This window comes from Saccopteryx bilineata, chromosome 4, assembly GCF_036850765.1.
Source record: "Saccopteryx bilineata isolate mSacBil1 chromosome 4, mSacBil1_pri_phased_curated, whole genome shotgun sequence".
NCBI classification, from domain to species: Eukaryota; Metazoa; Chordata; class Mammalia; order Chiroptera; family Emballonuridae; genus Saccopteryx; species Saccopteryx bilineata.
The window spans coordinates 195922610-195938761 of record NC_089493.1 but is presented as its reverse complement, the minus strand read 5'-3'; the positions used below and the strand labels follow the sequence as shown (position 1 = coordinate 195938761).

General features: G+C 43.9%; 1 protein-coding gene across 5 annotated transcripts in view; it reads right to left on the bottom strand.

Annotated features, from left to right (window-relative positions):
* Positions 1 to 16152, bottom strand: part of RNF216 (ring finger protein 216) — a 178391-nt gene that overhangs the window by 122274 nt on the left and 39965 nt on the right. For 4 of the 5 annotated variants that reach the window (XM_066273435.1, XM_066273433.1, XM_066273437.1 and 1 more), the window contains 6 exons: positions 15326 to 15461; positions 14443 to 14576; positions 12292 to 13146; positions 10238 to 10314; positions 5395 to 5497; positions 3742 to 3906 (listed from right to left, as the gene is read on the bottom strand). In XM_066273435.1, the coding sequence (XP_066129532.1) occupies positions 3742 to 3906; positions 5395 to 5497; positions 10238 to 10314; positions 12292 to 13146; positions 14443 to 14576; positions 15326 to 15392 (1401 nt within the window). In that variant the 5' untranslated portion in view covers positions 15393 to 15461. The remainder of the gene's footprint in view (positions 1 to 3741; positions 3907 to 5394; positions 5498 to 10237; positions 10315 to 12291; positions 13147 to 14442; positions 14577 to 15325; positions 15462 to 16152) is intronic. The other variant, XM_066273436.1, reaches the window with a different exon arrangement.

Genomic DNA, 16152 nt, shown 5'->3' with positions numbered 1-16152 from the left:
CAGGGTATATCCTTAGCTGCTTGCATAGTCTGTATTTAATACTTATTTGCAGAAAAAAAGGTAGTAGGGATGTGTAGGTGTTACAGGGATATTGCTAATAAATAACATTTTAGAGACAGCTGTGTATTCCGTGGTAGAAGGACAAGAGAAAAAGTATTTCCAGAAGAGGGAAAGATCACTTTTCATCTTAATCCACCTCCTACCACTTCCTTTCCAAGCTCCTAGGTTTGGGAATCAGAATTAAATTACCATTTGCTACATATACCTCTTGGGAACTTAGCACTACCCGTGGACCTCTCTACTCCCTATCTCACTGGATTCTCACAATGACCCCCTGAGGGAGGGGTTCTTCATTTCACAGCAGAGGGAAGCAAGGCTGAGAGCGCAAACTCGCTCCCAGTCAAACCTTCAGTGAAGCTAGCACCTGAACTCAGCCAGCTCAGACCTAAAGCTCACCCTTTGACATCCTCATCTGTTCACAGAGTCAGTGAAACCCCACCAAGAGCTGGCCAACAGCAACATGCACCTTGCTGCCTCTCTACCTCCACCAACATTCTCTAGGGCTGCACTACCTCCTTTCTTGCTTCATTTCTTCTTCCTAGTACCCCAGAGGTACCCTACAAACCCTTAGGCCACGGTTCTCAACCTGTGGGTCCCGACCCTCAGGTTGAGAACCGCTGCCTTAGGCACTAATCTCAAAGCCACCTGTTTGTACTCAGCTGTAAGACTACTATTTTCTAATAGGTTTTGCTTAAAGGGCTATTTGTGAAGAAAACTCAGGAAAGGAGGCAGGAGAGGTATTGTAATTTGCATTTTATAAATGAGGCAGATGTATTTTTATCAGCAACTAATCAAACGAATCTACCAGTTTTCAACCACACCACAAACCTAGAGGCTCCTGACTGGAAGTGAACTGTGATCATTACCTTTGTCCCATTTAAATGTTTCTAATTAGAAGGAAAAAAATCCATATACATGAACATAGTTACTTGTCAGCAAACTGTATCTTAAAATAAAATTTATACAAACTAAAGGAGCCTCCAATATCTCACCTTAATAGTTAAATTAACAATCACCACTTATCTTAACAGTGAATGAAGATCTAGTTAGACCAGATAGAGTTAGATTATCAGAATTCCTTCCTTTTGAGACCTGCTAGTTATAACCCACACCTGCGCACCCCAAAGGCACCACGGTTCCTTTTTCTTGCCTCGTAACCTTTGCTACATTCCTATAGTGAAAACATCGAGCCTTCCAGAGTCTGTTCAAACACCACCTTCTTCATTTCTTTCCTAGTACTATCATGTTCCTATCTCTTTATAACACCAGCACACTGTTTTAATCTTTTTTTCATCTCCTCAGACTGAAAGCTCTTTGGAAGGCAGCTAATTTGTGTGCTAGAATGCCAGTGTCCTCAGTGGATAGCTGGTAACCACCACAAACTAAGTGCTCAAAAAACCTATCAGGAGGAACAAGGGAACAACAGATGTTGAAATATAACTTCCTTTTACTATTATCTGGCATTTCTCCCTCTAGTTTGCTCATGTTCACAAATCAAATACTCACTTGCGGTATTAGTTCTAAAAATCAAGGACACAGTCTAGTAATATTTGTAGGATATCTGTGAAAATGGCTGAAGTTCCTGTAAGGGATGACCTGAAAACACTATAATGGGCAGTTGATGACATAAAAGCTGAGGAATGGACAAAGATTTGAGCCTAGGGGAGGGGAGAGTAAGACAGATTAAAAGAGATTTAAGTTACGTATCAATGAACTAAAAGAAACAGATTTCACTTGGAATCCAGTAGGACCAAATAAGCGGTCTTGACACATTCAGAGAAATGTGAAAACTGATTGGATGTCTAATGATGTTAATTTTTAAGGTATAATAATGGTATTTTGATTATGGTTTTCAAAAGAGATTCTTTTATCTTTTAAAGGTAAACACTGAGAAACTTATGGATTTAAGGAAAATGAAATGATTCTTGGAATTTGCTTTGAAAGTGTGGGAAGAAGAGGGTGGAAATGAAACAAGACTGGGCAGTAGCTGATAATTATCAAGCTGACTGATGGGTAAGCGTGGGCTTATTACTACACCATCTTTTCAAAAAGTGTTTGATGTTTATAATAAAAAGCGGGAAAGAACTCCAGAAAAATGTGAATGTCTGCAAAGTGAACACACTTTCCCTAAGCTGTCATGGCTAAGGAGAGCACGCACAGGGGGATGTGCTACTGCGGTAACTACAAACTGTCTCTGGGTGTGCTTTCTACATCCCTGTTCTTGTGAACTGTTCAATTTGTACAGGGAAGAACTCTTGTGCACCATCTGCACACTGCAGGGGAAAGTCTCAGTTGTAATTGAGCGCACTAGATTTTAGCTTCTGCTCATCAATACTGACCCTTATACACTCCACTTTCATTCAAATAGCCTGTAAAATTTCAAACTACCCACCAAACCAAGCAGATACCATAAAAAACATAAAGAGCCAGAAAGATGGAAAGAGATAAGATAAAAAATGAGGGAAACTGAGTCACAGAATTCTGCAACCTCCCGCCCACATAACAAGTGGGATAATTAAACCTTTATCAGGGACACCACCACCCCACCCCCCCACCCCCAGACCACAGGAGCTGTTCCCTGCTGTGCTGCCTTTCGCTTCTCCTCTGGGCTCCCTGGGAGCTCAGAAAGGTGGAAGGCACCACTGCAGCAGTAGAGCAACAGGTAGGGCCTCAAGAGAAAGAGTCCTGGCTTTCTTGCAGTTACTATTTTTGGGTTACCATTCACTTTTTAATGATAGTACAGGTATTCCCTATTTACCTAACCCGGGGAATGAGATTCAGAAATAGAAATCACTAACTCTGATTTTACCTAAACTTAACTTAAAATCAGGAGTTTGTTGGCAGTTGCCTAGATCTTCTTGACAACCTTAAAGGTAGAAGGATTCTAGACTTGGCATCTGGTCACATTCACCTAGGGTTCACCTTCTTTCAGGTTAAGACAGAATGAGTGCTTTAACCATTAAAATAACTCCAAGTTTGTTTGTCCTTTGGATAAGAATATAATTCACTAGGAATCACAAGAGCTTCAGCAGGAGAAATGGAGTTCACGGCAGTACAAGAAAGAGAAACAAGCCAAAGGCCTACTGATGCTTCTGTCCTGTCTGACCGCCATGAAAAAAGTGCTATGCAGTGGACTTCACTTTGAGGCATGTCTGTGCTACCCATTCGAACCTGCACTTTTCTAAGCCTTAGAAACAGGAAGCCCTAAAGTGGAATCTTATTTAGGCGACTGGGGGAAAAAACAGTGGGAACTTTCAGCAGCTGTCCACTCTCTCCTGAGGCAAACCATCACTCACTAGGCAGTGCTGTGTTCCTGGGCCCTTGAGAGCCCCTGCCTCATGAGTCACCTGGGGCAGGATTGCATGGCCTGTCCTAAGCCAGAGAGCACATCAGGGAGGAGCAGCACCAGACCATATTTTTCATACTCTAGTCACCCTGCATTCCACGATAATATTCATTACCCTCCATGTCGTTATGGTCAAGCCAGAACTTCCCTTCTAATATATTATTTATTTTCATCCAGTTCTTCTTGATCACCAAATACTTTTGTCTATTTACCTTCACCCTGACAAACTCCTTAGCTCTTTGCCATCATAAGCCATCTCAATTTCCGCAAGCTGAATTCCTCATCCTGTTATCACAGGTGCCACCACCCGCCCCCCGGAAGATGAAGTATAGCACCTTTCGGGTGATTGCATAGTGTCCTTTGAGCTCGTGCAGGGCCCACTTGATGTCCTGACTGCTGAGCATTTTGAAGTCAGCCATCAGGAGGTCAGCAGCTTGAATGAAGCAGCGCTGGTCAAGAGGAGCCAATTTAGAATAGTCAAAAAAGTCTATCTTAGGCAACTGAAATGAGAATGGAACACAACATTAGAAGCCAGAAGGTGCATTTCCCACAAGGGAAATCATTTAAAAGACTGCTTACTCAAGAATAAAATAATCTGGCCCTGGCCGGTTGGCTCAGTGGTAGAGCATCGGCCTGGCGTGCTGAAGTCCCGGGTTCGATTCCCGACCAGGGCACACAAGAGAAGCGCCCATCTGCTTCTCCACCCCTCCCCCTCTCCTTCCTCTCTGTCTCTCTCTTCCCCTCCCACAGCCAAGGCTCCACTGGAGCAAAGATGGCCCGGGTGCTGGGGATGGCTCCGTGGCCTCTGCCTCAGGCGCTAAAGTGGCTCTGGTCGCAACAGAGCAACGCCCCGGAGGGGCAGAGCATCGCCCCCTGGTAGGCATGCCGGGTGGATTCCGGTCGAGCGGATGCGGGAGTCTGTCTGTATCCCCGTTTCCAGCTTCAGAAAAATACAAAAAAAAAAAAGAATAAAATCATCTCACTCATAATTACGCATGAGGAGGATACCAGCCTGAGCAGAGATGAGGAAATGATGATTCAGAGAGGTTAAAGCGCTGTCTGGAGTCTGGAGACTAGTTTTACTACTTAGAACCAGTAAAAAAGTATAACTGGAGATGTGAACCCAGTCTCTCAGCATTCTTCTTCACACAAAATTTTTAGAAAAATTAAATTTCCCTGCCACAAAATATGTAAAAATCCAGAGAATTTGTGGGGAACAGAAGGATGAAGCAACAGATCCCAATGAAGCAGGGTTTTTTCCTTTTGTTTTTTTTTGTTTTTTTTGAGGCAGTTCTGAACTATATTTTCCTTCACCTCTTACACTACATGCTAGTTTACACCACAAAAGACAATCATTAAAATAAAAAATAAATAAAACTGTTTATATCTTGATATAGAATTTGGTTACAGAGGTGTATGCACTACATAAATCTTATGTCAAAACTATACACAGATACTGAACTCTAGGCAATGATCCACATGCTGAAGTATGTTTGGGGCAGTGTATCAGTACTTTTGCTATTTACTCTTAAATGCATTACAATGAAATAAAATACAAGACAGAGGAGCTGATGGACAGAGGGCTGGATATGTGACAAGTGGATACAGTAAAATGTTAACTTTTAACAGAACTGCTGCTGGGTATATAGGTGATCAATGTAAAATCTTCCTATATAACTATTAAAATTTTTTTCACATGTTTCAATTTTCAGTATTAAAAAAAGCTGAGATGATATAAAGACTCCCAGCCAATTCTTGTTTCATTTTAGAAACTTACTTTGTAGGATTAATGATATGGTGGATTTGTTAATTTTTTGTGAAAAGGGAAGAGAGAGTTACAATGAAAAAGAATTCAAAGTGGCTCACATTGGGAAATCCCACTAAAGTAGAAATATATTCTGAAATCCTATTTTCCTGGCTAGTCTTTAAAAATGTGTCCTGATAAAGCATTTTCTGAAGAGACTGCAAAACAAGAGTATGACACTTGCCTTTGTCTCATCTTGGCTAGCAAGCAGGCTGCTACTGGGGTTGATAATGACTCGATCTTCTCTCTTTGGATAATCTGGATTTTCCAGAAGAAAATTACAAAGTCTGCAAAAATAAATGATGCTACATTCATACTGCTTCCAAATCCCACACCTGACTCAAATCAATGTTTGAAAAATGAAGTCCCTAGTTACATATTAAAATTGACCTATAAAGGAATTAAAATGTTTGCAGATTAGAACAACAAAATAGATAGGCAAATAAAAGACAATGACATTGAATTTCTATTGTTTTTTTAGTTTAAAAAGCAATAAACATACTTACTAATGCAAAGCCCGCTGGTTTCTCTATTAGTTGGGTGTCAATGTAAAAAAAGTCACTAAAATTCTTATTGGCTGAACTATATACAACTGGAGAATTTATATGAAAAATATTTGTCAAAAAAGTGTATAACAGGCCCTGGCCGGTTGGCTCAGCGGTAGAGCGTCGGCCTAGCGTGCGGAGGACCCGGGTTCGATTCCCGGCCAGGGCACACAGGAGAAGCGCCCATTTGCTTCTCCACCCCTCCGCCGCGCTTTCCTCTCTGTCTCTCTCTTCCCCTCCCGCAGCCAAGGCTCCATTGGAGCAGAGATGGCCCCGGGCGCTGGGGATGGCTCTGTGGCCTCTGCCTCAGGCGCTAGAGTGGCTCTGGTCGCAATATGGCGACGCCCAGGATGGGCAGAGCATCGCCCCCTGGTGGGCAGAGCGTCGCCCCTGGTGGGCGTGCCGGGTGGATCCCGGTCGGGCACATGCGGGAGTCTGTCTGACTGTCTCTCCCCGTTTCCAGCTTCAGAAAAAAATGGAAAAAAAAAAAAAAAAAAGTGTATAACAAATAAAGGGGTAGAAAAATATAAGTAAATGGAATATGAAAGTCCTCCTGTTAATCATTAATACTTGTATAACCCTACGGTTACATCAATCCCTATAAGCAAAGTGAGTGACAGTTTATTTTAGCCAACTGCCAGGCTGAAAGAACAGATCATGTTTGCTCTTCTCACCAAACCCATAGTTGTGTCTCTTTATTGTTACTACAAAATACTGCACCAATAAGGATATAGATATGTCACCATTCAGGTACCACACAATGTTAACTAGTAAGGCTCTTCAGGCTGAAACAACCAAATCAGGCAACAAACTGTGCCCCTGGGAGGGTTCCACAGTTCGAAGTCAGCTTGGGTAATGTGCAGCTGAGTCACTTTAGTACAGAGAAAGCTTCTCTGCTCACAGAGCAAGTGGGGCTCCCCACCCACATCCTTCGTTCCTTCCCCAATCCTGCAGATTCTTTTCTTTCTTTTTATTTTTGTTTCTGAGAGAGGCAGGGAGAGAGAGACAGGAACATTGAGTTGCTCCTGTATGTGCCGACTGGGGAACTGAATTGGTAATTTCCATACACCTGGGTGACGCTCCAACCAACTGAGTCATCCAGCCAGTGATTAATTTCATTTTTTTAGAGACAGAGAAAGGAAGGGAGAGGGAAGGGAGGAGAAAGGGGGAAGGGAAGCATTCATTTGTTATCCCACGCAACTGTGCATTCATTGGTTGCTTCCCCTGTGCACCCTGACTGGGAATCGAACCTGCAACCTTGTCATTTCAGGACAATGCTCTTTACCACTGAACTAAATGGCTAAGGCCATCCTGCAGATTCTTAGGATGACTCCACCTGCTCATACGTATACCATCTGATTCTTACCTGCCTCCCTTTTTCCCAGGTCCCTTCCATCCAGTGTCCACAGTGGAGCCTCTAATAGTAAGACAGGTACACCAGGAAGAAAACCGAGGAAAAGTATTCACCTACTGCTCCTGTCCTCATCCAAGTGTTTGGGGGCCAAAAATTGGGAGGCACTCCCCTGAGGACCCTCAGCACTAACCCGACTGCACAGGCCCCTCATCATCCTACTCCAGAACTGGCCAGCACACCTGAACACCATTTTCTTCACCATCAATTCCAAGAGCCCCAAATAGCTCTTCTAAGCTTTCTTCCTCCTTGTTGCAATGCCCCGTCTGCGACACAAAACCAGAGGCCAAGTGAGGAGAAAAGACACCCCCCTCCCATTTTATAGTTGTAGCCAAGGAGTGACATCCCTAGTCAAGAATTCCGAGCACATCTACCTTTAAAACCATTGTTATTGACTGTAATTCTTTGTTCCAAGAGAAAATGATGAACACTGTACGTTATATAGGTATTGGAAGGCTGACCTGATAATTAGCCACCATTAAGAATCCATAATCTGCGGGGATAGGCCTAGAGTTACACATAATTCCTTTCGTGCACACACCTGGATGTACTACAGACCAGATGTGGAAAAGCTCCTCCATTTCAAACTTGCCTGTTGGTAATGTTCTGGTAAGTATGGCTACCAGAGACCAAAAAACTGCCAGATACCAGAGGTCTAGGAAAAGATAAAAAGGTCAAATAACGAAGAATCTGTTAGAATGCCAACCATGAGTGAAGCCAGTGGTTTCCAAATGGCATGCATGGAAGATAATCTACTAGGGTGCTGGAAGTCTAGTTCCTCTTTGTTTAATTAAAATAACTGGCATTAATCAGTGGAAAACTGATTAATTTCAATACTCAACTGTCCTCTACAAATTTATAATTGTTTCACCCCCACAGATTAAAAGGAGGAGAAAGAGTATTAGAGGAAGGAGATTTTTCATTTTGTATTCCTTAGGACACTTTTATTAAACAGGTGAACTGGTTGCAGCACATTGCACAAATATACACCCAGTACAAATACAGGGGTGGAAATCTCTTTTAACATACTGTTCAAAACATAGGCTGTATCAATGCTCAGAATTAAGGTCATGGCCCAGTATTGCTCAGTGGTTAGAGCATTGTTCCAACATGCCAAGATTGTGTGCTTGATCCCTGGTCGGGGCACATACAAGAATCAGCCAATAAATGCATATATAAGTAGAATAACAAATTGATGTTTCTCTGTCTCTCAAAATTAACTTTAAAAATGCTCAGGCCTGACCAGGCGGTGGCTCAATGGATAAAGTGTTGGACTGGGATGCGGAGGACCCAGGTTAGAGACCCCAAGGTCACCAGCTTGAGCGCAGGCTCATCTGGTTTGAGCAGAGCTCACCAGCTTGGACCCAAGGTCGCTGGCTCGAGCAAGGGGTTACTCGGTCTACTGAAGGCCTGTGGTCAAGGCACATATGAGAAAGCAATCAATGAACAAAGGTGTCACAATGAAAAACTGATGATTGATGATTCCCATCTCTCTCCATTCCTGTTTGTCCCTATCTATCCATCTCTAACTCTCTCTCTGTTGCTATAAAAAAAAAAAATGCTCAGAATTGGCCCTAGATGGTCGGCCCAGCGTGTAGAAGTCCCATGTTCGATTCCCAGCCAGGGCACATATCTGCTTCTCCACCCCTCCCCCTCTCCTTCCTCTCTGTCTCTCTCTTCCCCTCCTGCAGCCAAGGCTCCACTGGAACAAGAGTTGGCCTGGGGACTGAGGATGGCTCCATGGCCTCTGCCTCAGGCACTAGAATGGCTCTGGTTGCAACAGAGCAATGGCCCCAGATGGGCAGAGCATCGCCCCCTGATGGGTATGCCGAGTGAATTCCAGTCAGGGGCATGCAGGAGTCTGTCTGTCTGCCTCCCTACTTCACACTTTGGAAAAATACACACACACACACACATACACACACACACAAATGCTCAGAATTAACCAAACATGCAGGATTCTATAGGAATAAAAAATAAATTAAAAATAGGCTGTATCTTATTAAAATTAAACTCTCGGCCCTGACTGGCTGGCTCAGTGGTAGAGCACTGACCTGGTGTGTGGATGTCCTGGGTTTGATTCCTAGTCAGGGCACAAAGAAGTGTGCATTTACTTCTCCACTGCTCTCCCTGTCTCTTCTCTCTCTTTCTATTCCTGCAGCCATAGCTCGATTGAAGCGAGTTGGCCCTGGTGCTGGGTGCTGAGGATGGTTCCATGGCCTCCACCTCAAGCACTAAGAGCTTGCTGCTGAGCGACAAAGCAATGCCCAGATGGGCAGAGCATCAACCTCTAGTGGGCTTGCCAGGTGGAACCTGGTCGCATGCACAGTCTGTTTCTGCCTCCCCTCCTCTCACTGAATTAAAAAAACAAACAAACCAAAAAACCTCTCTAACAAGATCATTAAAAAAGACAGTGTCGGCCCTGGCCGGTTGGCTCAGCGGTAGAACGTTGGCCGGGCGTGCGGGGGACCCGGGTTTGATTCCCGGCCAGGGCACACAGGAGAAGTGCCCATCTGCTTCTCCACCCCTCCCCCTCTCCTTCCTCTCTGTCTCTCTCTTCCCCTCCCACAGTCAAGGCTCCATTGGAGCAAAGATGGCCCCAGCACTGGAGATGGTTCCTTGGCCTCTGCCCCAGGGGCTAGAGTGGCTCTGGTCGCGACAGAGCGACGCCCCCGAGGGGCAGAGCGTCACCCCTGGTGGGCATCTCTCCCCGTTTCCAGCTTCAGAAAAATACAAAAAAAAAAAAAAAAAAGACACTGTCAAGTGAAACAAACCAGTCACAAAAGGACATACTGTGTGGGATTCCACTTATATGAGGTTCCTAGAGCAGTCAAATCCAGAGACAGTAGAAGATTGAGTGGCAGGGTGAGGGAGTGGGGGATAAGGAATAAGTGTTTAATAAGGACACAGTTTCAGTTTGAGAAGATGAGAAAGTTCTAGAGATGTTGATGATTTTGTAAAAATGTGAATATGCTTAAGGCAACTGTACATTTAAAACTGGTTAGATTATAAATGTTTATGTTTTGTATATTTTACTACAATAAAAAAGAAAGGCATGGTGGTGTACTTACACATTCAAATCATAATAATTCTTCAAATGAATTATTTCCTCGATATATCCAGTTGCTACATCTGGAAATCTTGCTTCCTGGAAACGAATACAAATATTTATATTTCATCCACCATTCAAACTACAATAAAACCAGATGTCAAAAAGTATAGATGATTACAAACTAGGAAAGGGCTAAAAAGCAGATTGGTGTCTGGCTTAAAACTCCACATGAGGTAGGTGCCCAGATTTGTCTACCTAAACCAGGGGTAGTCAACCTTTTTATATGTACCGCCCACTTTTGTATCTCTGTTAGTAGTAAAATTTTCTAACCACCCACAGGTTCCACAGTAATGGTGATTTATAAAGTAGAGAAGTAACTTTACAAAATTTTTTTTTGTTTGTTTTTACAGAGAGAGAGTCAGAGAGGGACAGAGAGGGACAGACAGGAACGGAGAGAGATAAGAAGCATCAATCATTAGTTTTTCATTGTGACACCTTAGTTGTTCATTGATTGCCTTCTCATATGTGCCTTGACCGTGGGCCTTCAGCAGACCAAGTAATCTCTTGCTCAGGCCAGCAACCTTGGGTCCAAGCTGGTGAGCTTTGCTCAAACCAGATGAGCCCGTGCTCAACCTGGCGACCTTGGGGGTCTCAAACCTGGGTCCTCCGCATCCCAGTCTGATGCTCTATCCACTGCGCCACTGCCTGGTCAGGCTTACTTTATAAAATTTATAAAGCAGAATGACAGCAAGTTAAAGCATATATTACTTACCAAGTACTTTATGTTGGATTTTCACTAAGTTTGGCAGAATAAATCTTTATAAAACAACTTACTATAGTTAAATCTATTTTTTAATTTATACTTTGGTTGCTCCACTACTGCCCACCATGAAAGCTAGAACGCCCACTACTGGGTGGTAGGGACCAGGTTGACTACCACTGACCTAGACTATGGAATGTATTAATGGTCCCCAGAGATCATCTAGCCCTCTGCCCACATTTTGCATGCCCTTCATTCTTTCTATAAATATCACACGTTTCTGCCCAGGCAAAGGAGTCCAAAGCACCTCGTGCTTACCCTCAGGACCTAGTGCGCAAAATGAGAAACCTGGGAAGGGTGAGGAGACTACTCAAAGGCAAAGGGCAGCAGAGCCAGCACAACTTTCTAGATCAGTGCTATCTGACAGAACTTCGTACAGAGGTGGAAATGTCCTCCTCTGTGCTTTCCACAGCTGTTCAGCCCCATGGCGCTGTCAAGCAATGAAAATGTGACTGATGGCAAGAAAATAAAACTTTACATTTTATTAACTGTAAGATATTTAAACTTAAAACAGCCGCAGGAGGCTACTGCACTGAATAGTGCAGCTCTAGGTAACTTGATAAACCTGATTTAAAGGTTTGACTTTGGAGTTAACGCCAGGTCTTTTTTAAAAACTGGGGCATTGCTTTTTTTTTTTTTTCCCTGTATTTTTCTGAAGCCGGAAACGGGGAGAGACAGTCAGACAGACTCCCGCATGTGCCCGACCGGGATCCACACGGCACGCCCACCAGGGGGCGATGCTCTGCCCCTCCGGGGCGTCGCTCTGCTGCGACCAGAGCCACTCTAGCGCCTGGGGCAGAGGCCAAGGAGCCATCCCCAGCGCCCGAGCCATCTTTGCTCCAGTGGAACCTCGGCTGCAGGAGGGGAAGAGAGAGACAGAGAGGAAGGAGAGGGGGAGGGGTGGGGAAGCAGATGGGCGCTTCTCCTGTGTGCCCTGGCCGAGAATCGAACCCGGGACTTCTGCACACCAGGCTGACACTCTACCACTGAGCCAACCGGCCAGGGCCGGGGCATTGCTCTTATGACAGCACCAGGTTATCCATAATCTCAGCTAGAATCCCAAAGTGCTTGCTGAGGGGTTAAAAACAGATTAGAGAATCTTGATTTAATTCTCACATTTTCAGAGTTTCTCTCTTCTATTTTATAAATGTAGCTATATTCCCCTGAGAAGAATAAAGTCCACACCTACAGTGTTTTTGCAATAAAAGAAAACTCAGTATAGTGTCTATAATTATTTACTTAATAAAACTTACTGTTTCTTTCACTAATAGTGCAACAACTTCTTGATCTACTTCAGTTGCTTCTTGCCTCCAAAAGTTTTCCAAACTGGGCTCCTGAGATCCTTGTAGTGGAAAGGCTGGGCCTGGCTCTTCCTCTTCATCATCTATTGATAACTGTTGGTCGTCAAGCTCTCCTAAAGGATGCGCAGGCTGAGGAGAAGAGGGGCCTGGAATCCCATCCTGCTGGGGTTCTGGTCTTGGAAAAGCTGGCCTTGGAAAAGCCAGCCCTAGGGTCTCATGCTGGAAGAACGACGGGCCCAGTTCTGATTCAGGATGCCGCTCCTGAGGAACAACCTGATTTGTTATCTCACGGGGCTGCTGGTTTAGAGGCTGAAAGTAAGGATGGTCTAACCAGCAGTCTTCTTCGATGGTCTGATCATCTAGGATAGCAGGTGATTCTCTGAGGTTTGATAAAAGCTCTGTTTCTGAGTCTTCAGATGACTGGTTCTGAGTGTCCAAAGGATCGCTATCTGGAATAAGAAGGCTACCTTTTCCCCAGATAAAGATTTCTGGCCCTGATCCTGCATCATTTGCTGCTTGGTTGTGACTTGGTCCAGGCTTGGGTTCTCTTTCTGTTTGGCCACCTGGCTTAATGAATTCAGAAACTCCAGGAGGCTCAAGATCCAGAAATTCACCGTAGTCATCCTCAGAATCATCCTGTTCCCCAGAATCAAACAATGAACTGTTACACACTGAAAAATAGTTGTTCTTATTTGAGTCAAAGGCTGCTCTAGATTTTTTAGGCCTTTCTTCTCCCAAACTTTTGAAATCTTGCCACTGGGAAGCTGGTTTGATGAGATTGGGTCGTGATGTCTGAGGTTTACTTGTCTAAGAAAAAAATGAAATTTTAATAATAATTCAATTTCTTTCCTATGTCTATGCCTCCTTATGTACTTACATTCAGCTTCGGAGACAGGACAAAAAACAAACAAAAACCCCTGTCCATAAAACCTGCTCTTCACACTTATAACAACACTGAAATTTGATCATACTACACTCACTATAAGAATAAAAGTAGTGCCTGACCAGTGGCGGCACAGCAGATAGAGCATTGACCTGGGATACTGAGGTCCCAAGTTTGAAACCCCACGGTTGTTGGTTTGAGTGTGGGGTTGCTGGCTTGAGCATGGGATCACAGACATGACCCCATGATCGCTGGCTTGAACCCAAAGGTTGCTGGCTTCAAACCCAAGGTCACTGGCTTGAGCAAAGGGTCACAAGCTCGGCTGGAGCCCCCAGTCAAGGCACATATGAGAAAGCAATCAATGAACAACTAAGGTGCCTCAGTGAAGAACTGATGCTTCTCATCTCTCTCCCCTCTTGTCTGTCCCTATCTGCCCCTGTCTCGCTAAAAAAATGTTACTACCATACTTAGTGAAGAAACATTAAAGTATTCCCATTTATGTCAGTGGTTATCTTATTTCCATTACTACTATTACTTAAAATTTTTGAGGAGGTATCATTTAATATAATTAGATAAGGAAGGAACAAGATCATTATTTGCAGATAAATAAACTGTTATCCCTTGAGAAATTATGAAAGCCAGCTGAAAAAAATAACTATAGACAATAAAATAAGGTGACTAAGTATGGAATTAATATAAAAACCAACAGATTTTTATATGGACAAAACTTGATCTTAGTTAAAAAGGATCAATATAATAATTGTTCCATAAGTATAATAACAGGATTTGTTGTGAAGCTATCTACCTACCTGCCTACCTACATACCTATCTAAATTAGAAAAGTTTATCTTAAAATTTATATACAAATATAAGCAGGAAAATATCCAGAATGATTATGAAAAATGTAGGCAGTAAAGGGAGATGAGCGCTACCTGATATTAGGATACATTATAAGGTTGTAGTAATTACAGTAGTGTTGTCTAGTCATGAACAGAAATAGCAATATGCTGAGATGATAAGTCCAGAAACATATGGCTTCTAAAGACAGGGTGGAAGGAGGCTGTCAGAAACACAGCACAAGTGTAAACAGAGTGCTACGTGTGTAGCACAAGCAGTGCTCTCAACTGTCCTACAAGGCCCAACTACCCACTGCTGAGAGGCCGAACAGACAGATAACACTTGGAAAAATGCCTCATCACGGTAAGTTTAAGAAAACTCACCTCTGTTAGAATGACGTCATCATCCAGGTCCTCTTCGTCATGTTGCTGAGGAGCTGGGGTGACCAACATTGGATCCCCTTCCTCATCAGAGTCATCAGATATTGTAATGGGTCCATCTCTGAGACTGATCCAGTCTAAAAGTAGGCAGAGAACAGTCTTACCAGGAGGTGGGCACAATCACATTCAGCCCTTTAATTCAGCTATGGCACACAAAGGGTTAAGTCTAAAGTCAAGTTCATGGCTGTAAGCGACACATACACCTAAGCATTAAGAGCCAGGTTTCCATGCTGATCTTTGCCAGTAACACATTTTGGGAATCACTTGAGAAAATGGCTCCTCTGCAGAGCAATGGAGCAACAGCCCCAGATGGGCAGAGCATCACCCCTAGTGGGCTTGCCAGGTGGATCCCCGTCAGGGCGCATGCGGGAGTCTAACTCTGCTTCCCCTCCTCTTAAAAAAAAAAAAGAAAGAAAGAAAGAAAAAGTCCTTAGCAGCAGCCTCCATACTTTTAGATCATACAGATCTGGAGGAGAATTCCTTGTAGTCACCATTCCTTCAAAAACAGAACTGCCACTGTTCTCATTATCTAACCTCTTAAGATCCAAGGACAGTACATTCACAGCTCTTTTTAGCCTGCTAATTCATAGCTTATTAATTTACTTGTGATGGAAGATACTTAAACTTCAGCCATGCTAGCAGTTATCACCATCTGATACAAAATTCTAGTCTGATGAGTCCATTTGTACCTGAAGCTCTGAAGCCTAATAATGAAATACTTCTGGGTTCTGTCTTGTGCAAAACAGGTTCATTTTAGAGAAGACATTACTGTAGTGCTAAGGGAAAAAGCAACACTGAAAGGGAGAAAGAGAGAACTCACACTTACCCTGTCCCTGGTGGCAGTGAAAGTTGTTCAAGTGAATTACCTCTTCATTGTTATTTCCTTCTGCCATTTTCAAACGTGGACATAAACATATGTGCTTACTAATATCTAAACATGGTGACTATTTGTTCCAAAGGGTCTGAAAATGAAGACAAAAATAACATTAAGAATGAAAAACACATCAAAACTCTTCCCACATATTTGGTCAAGGTAGTAGCATTCTAAGCTTATGGTGAAAACACCACTTAAAACACAAACAAAGGGCCCTGGCCGGTTGGCTCAGCGGTAGAGCGTCAGCCTGGCATGCGGGGGACCCGGGTTCGATTCCCGGCCAGGGCACATAGGAGAAGCACCCATTTGCTTCTCCACCCCCCTCCTTCCTCTCTGTCTCTCTCTTCCCCTCCCGCAGCCGAGGCTCCATTGGAGCAAAGATGGCCCGGGCGCTGGGGATGGCTCCTTGGCCTCTGCCCCAGGCGCTAGAGTGGCTCTGGTCCGGAGGGGCAGAGCATCGCCCCCTGGTGGGCAGAGCGTGGCCGGCCCCTGGTGGGCGTGCCGGGTGGATCCCGGTTGGGCGCATGCGGGAGTCTGACTGTCTCTCCCCGTTTCCAGCTTCAGAAAAATACAAAAAATAAAAATAACACAAACAAAGAAGCCCTGGCCAGATAGCTCAGTTGGTTAGAGCAGTGGTACCCAACTCCCGGGTTGTAGACCAGTACCGGTCCCTGGGCCATTTGGTAGCGGTCCACAGAGAAAGAATAACTAACTTACATTATTTCCGCTTTATTTACATTTAAGTCTGAACAATGTTTTATTTTTAAAAAAATGACTAG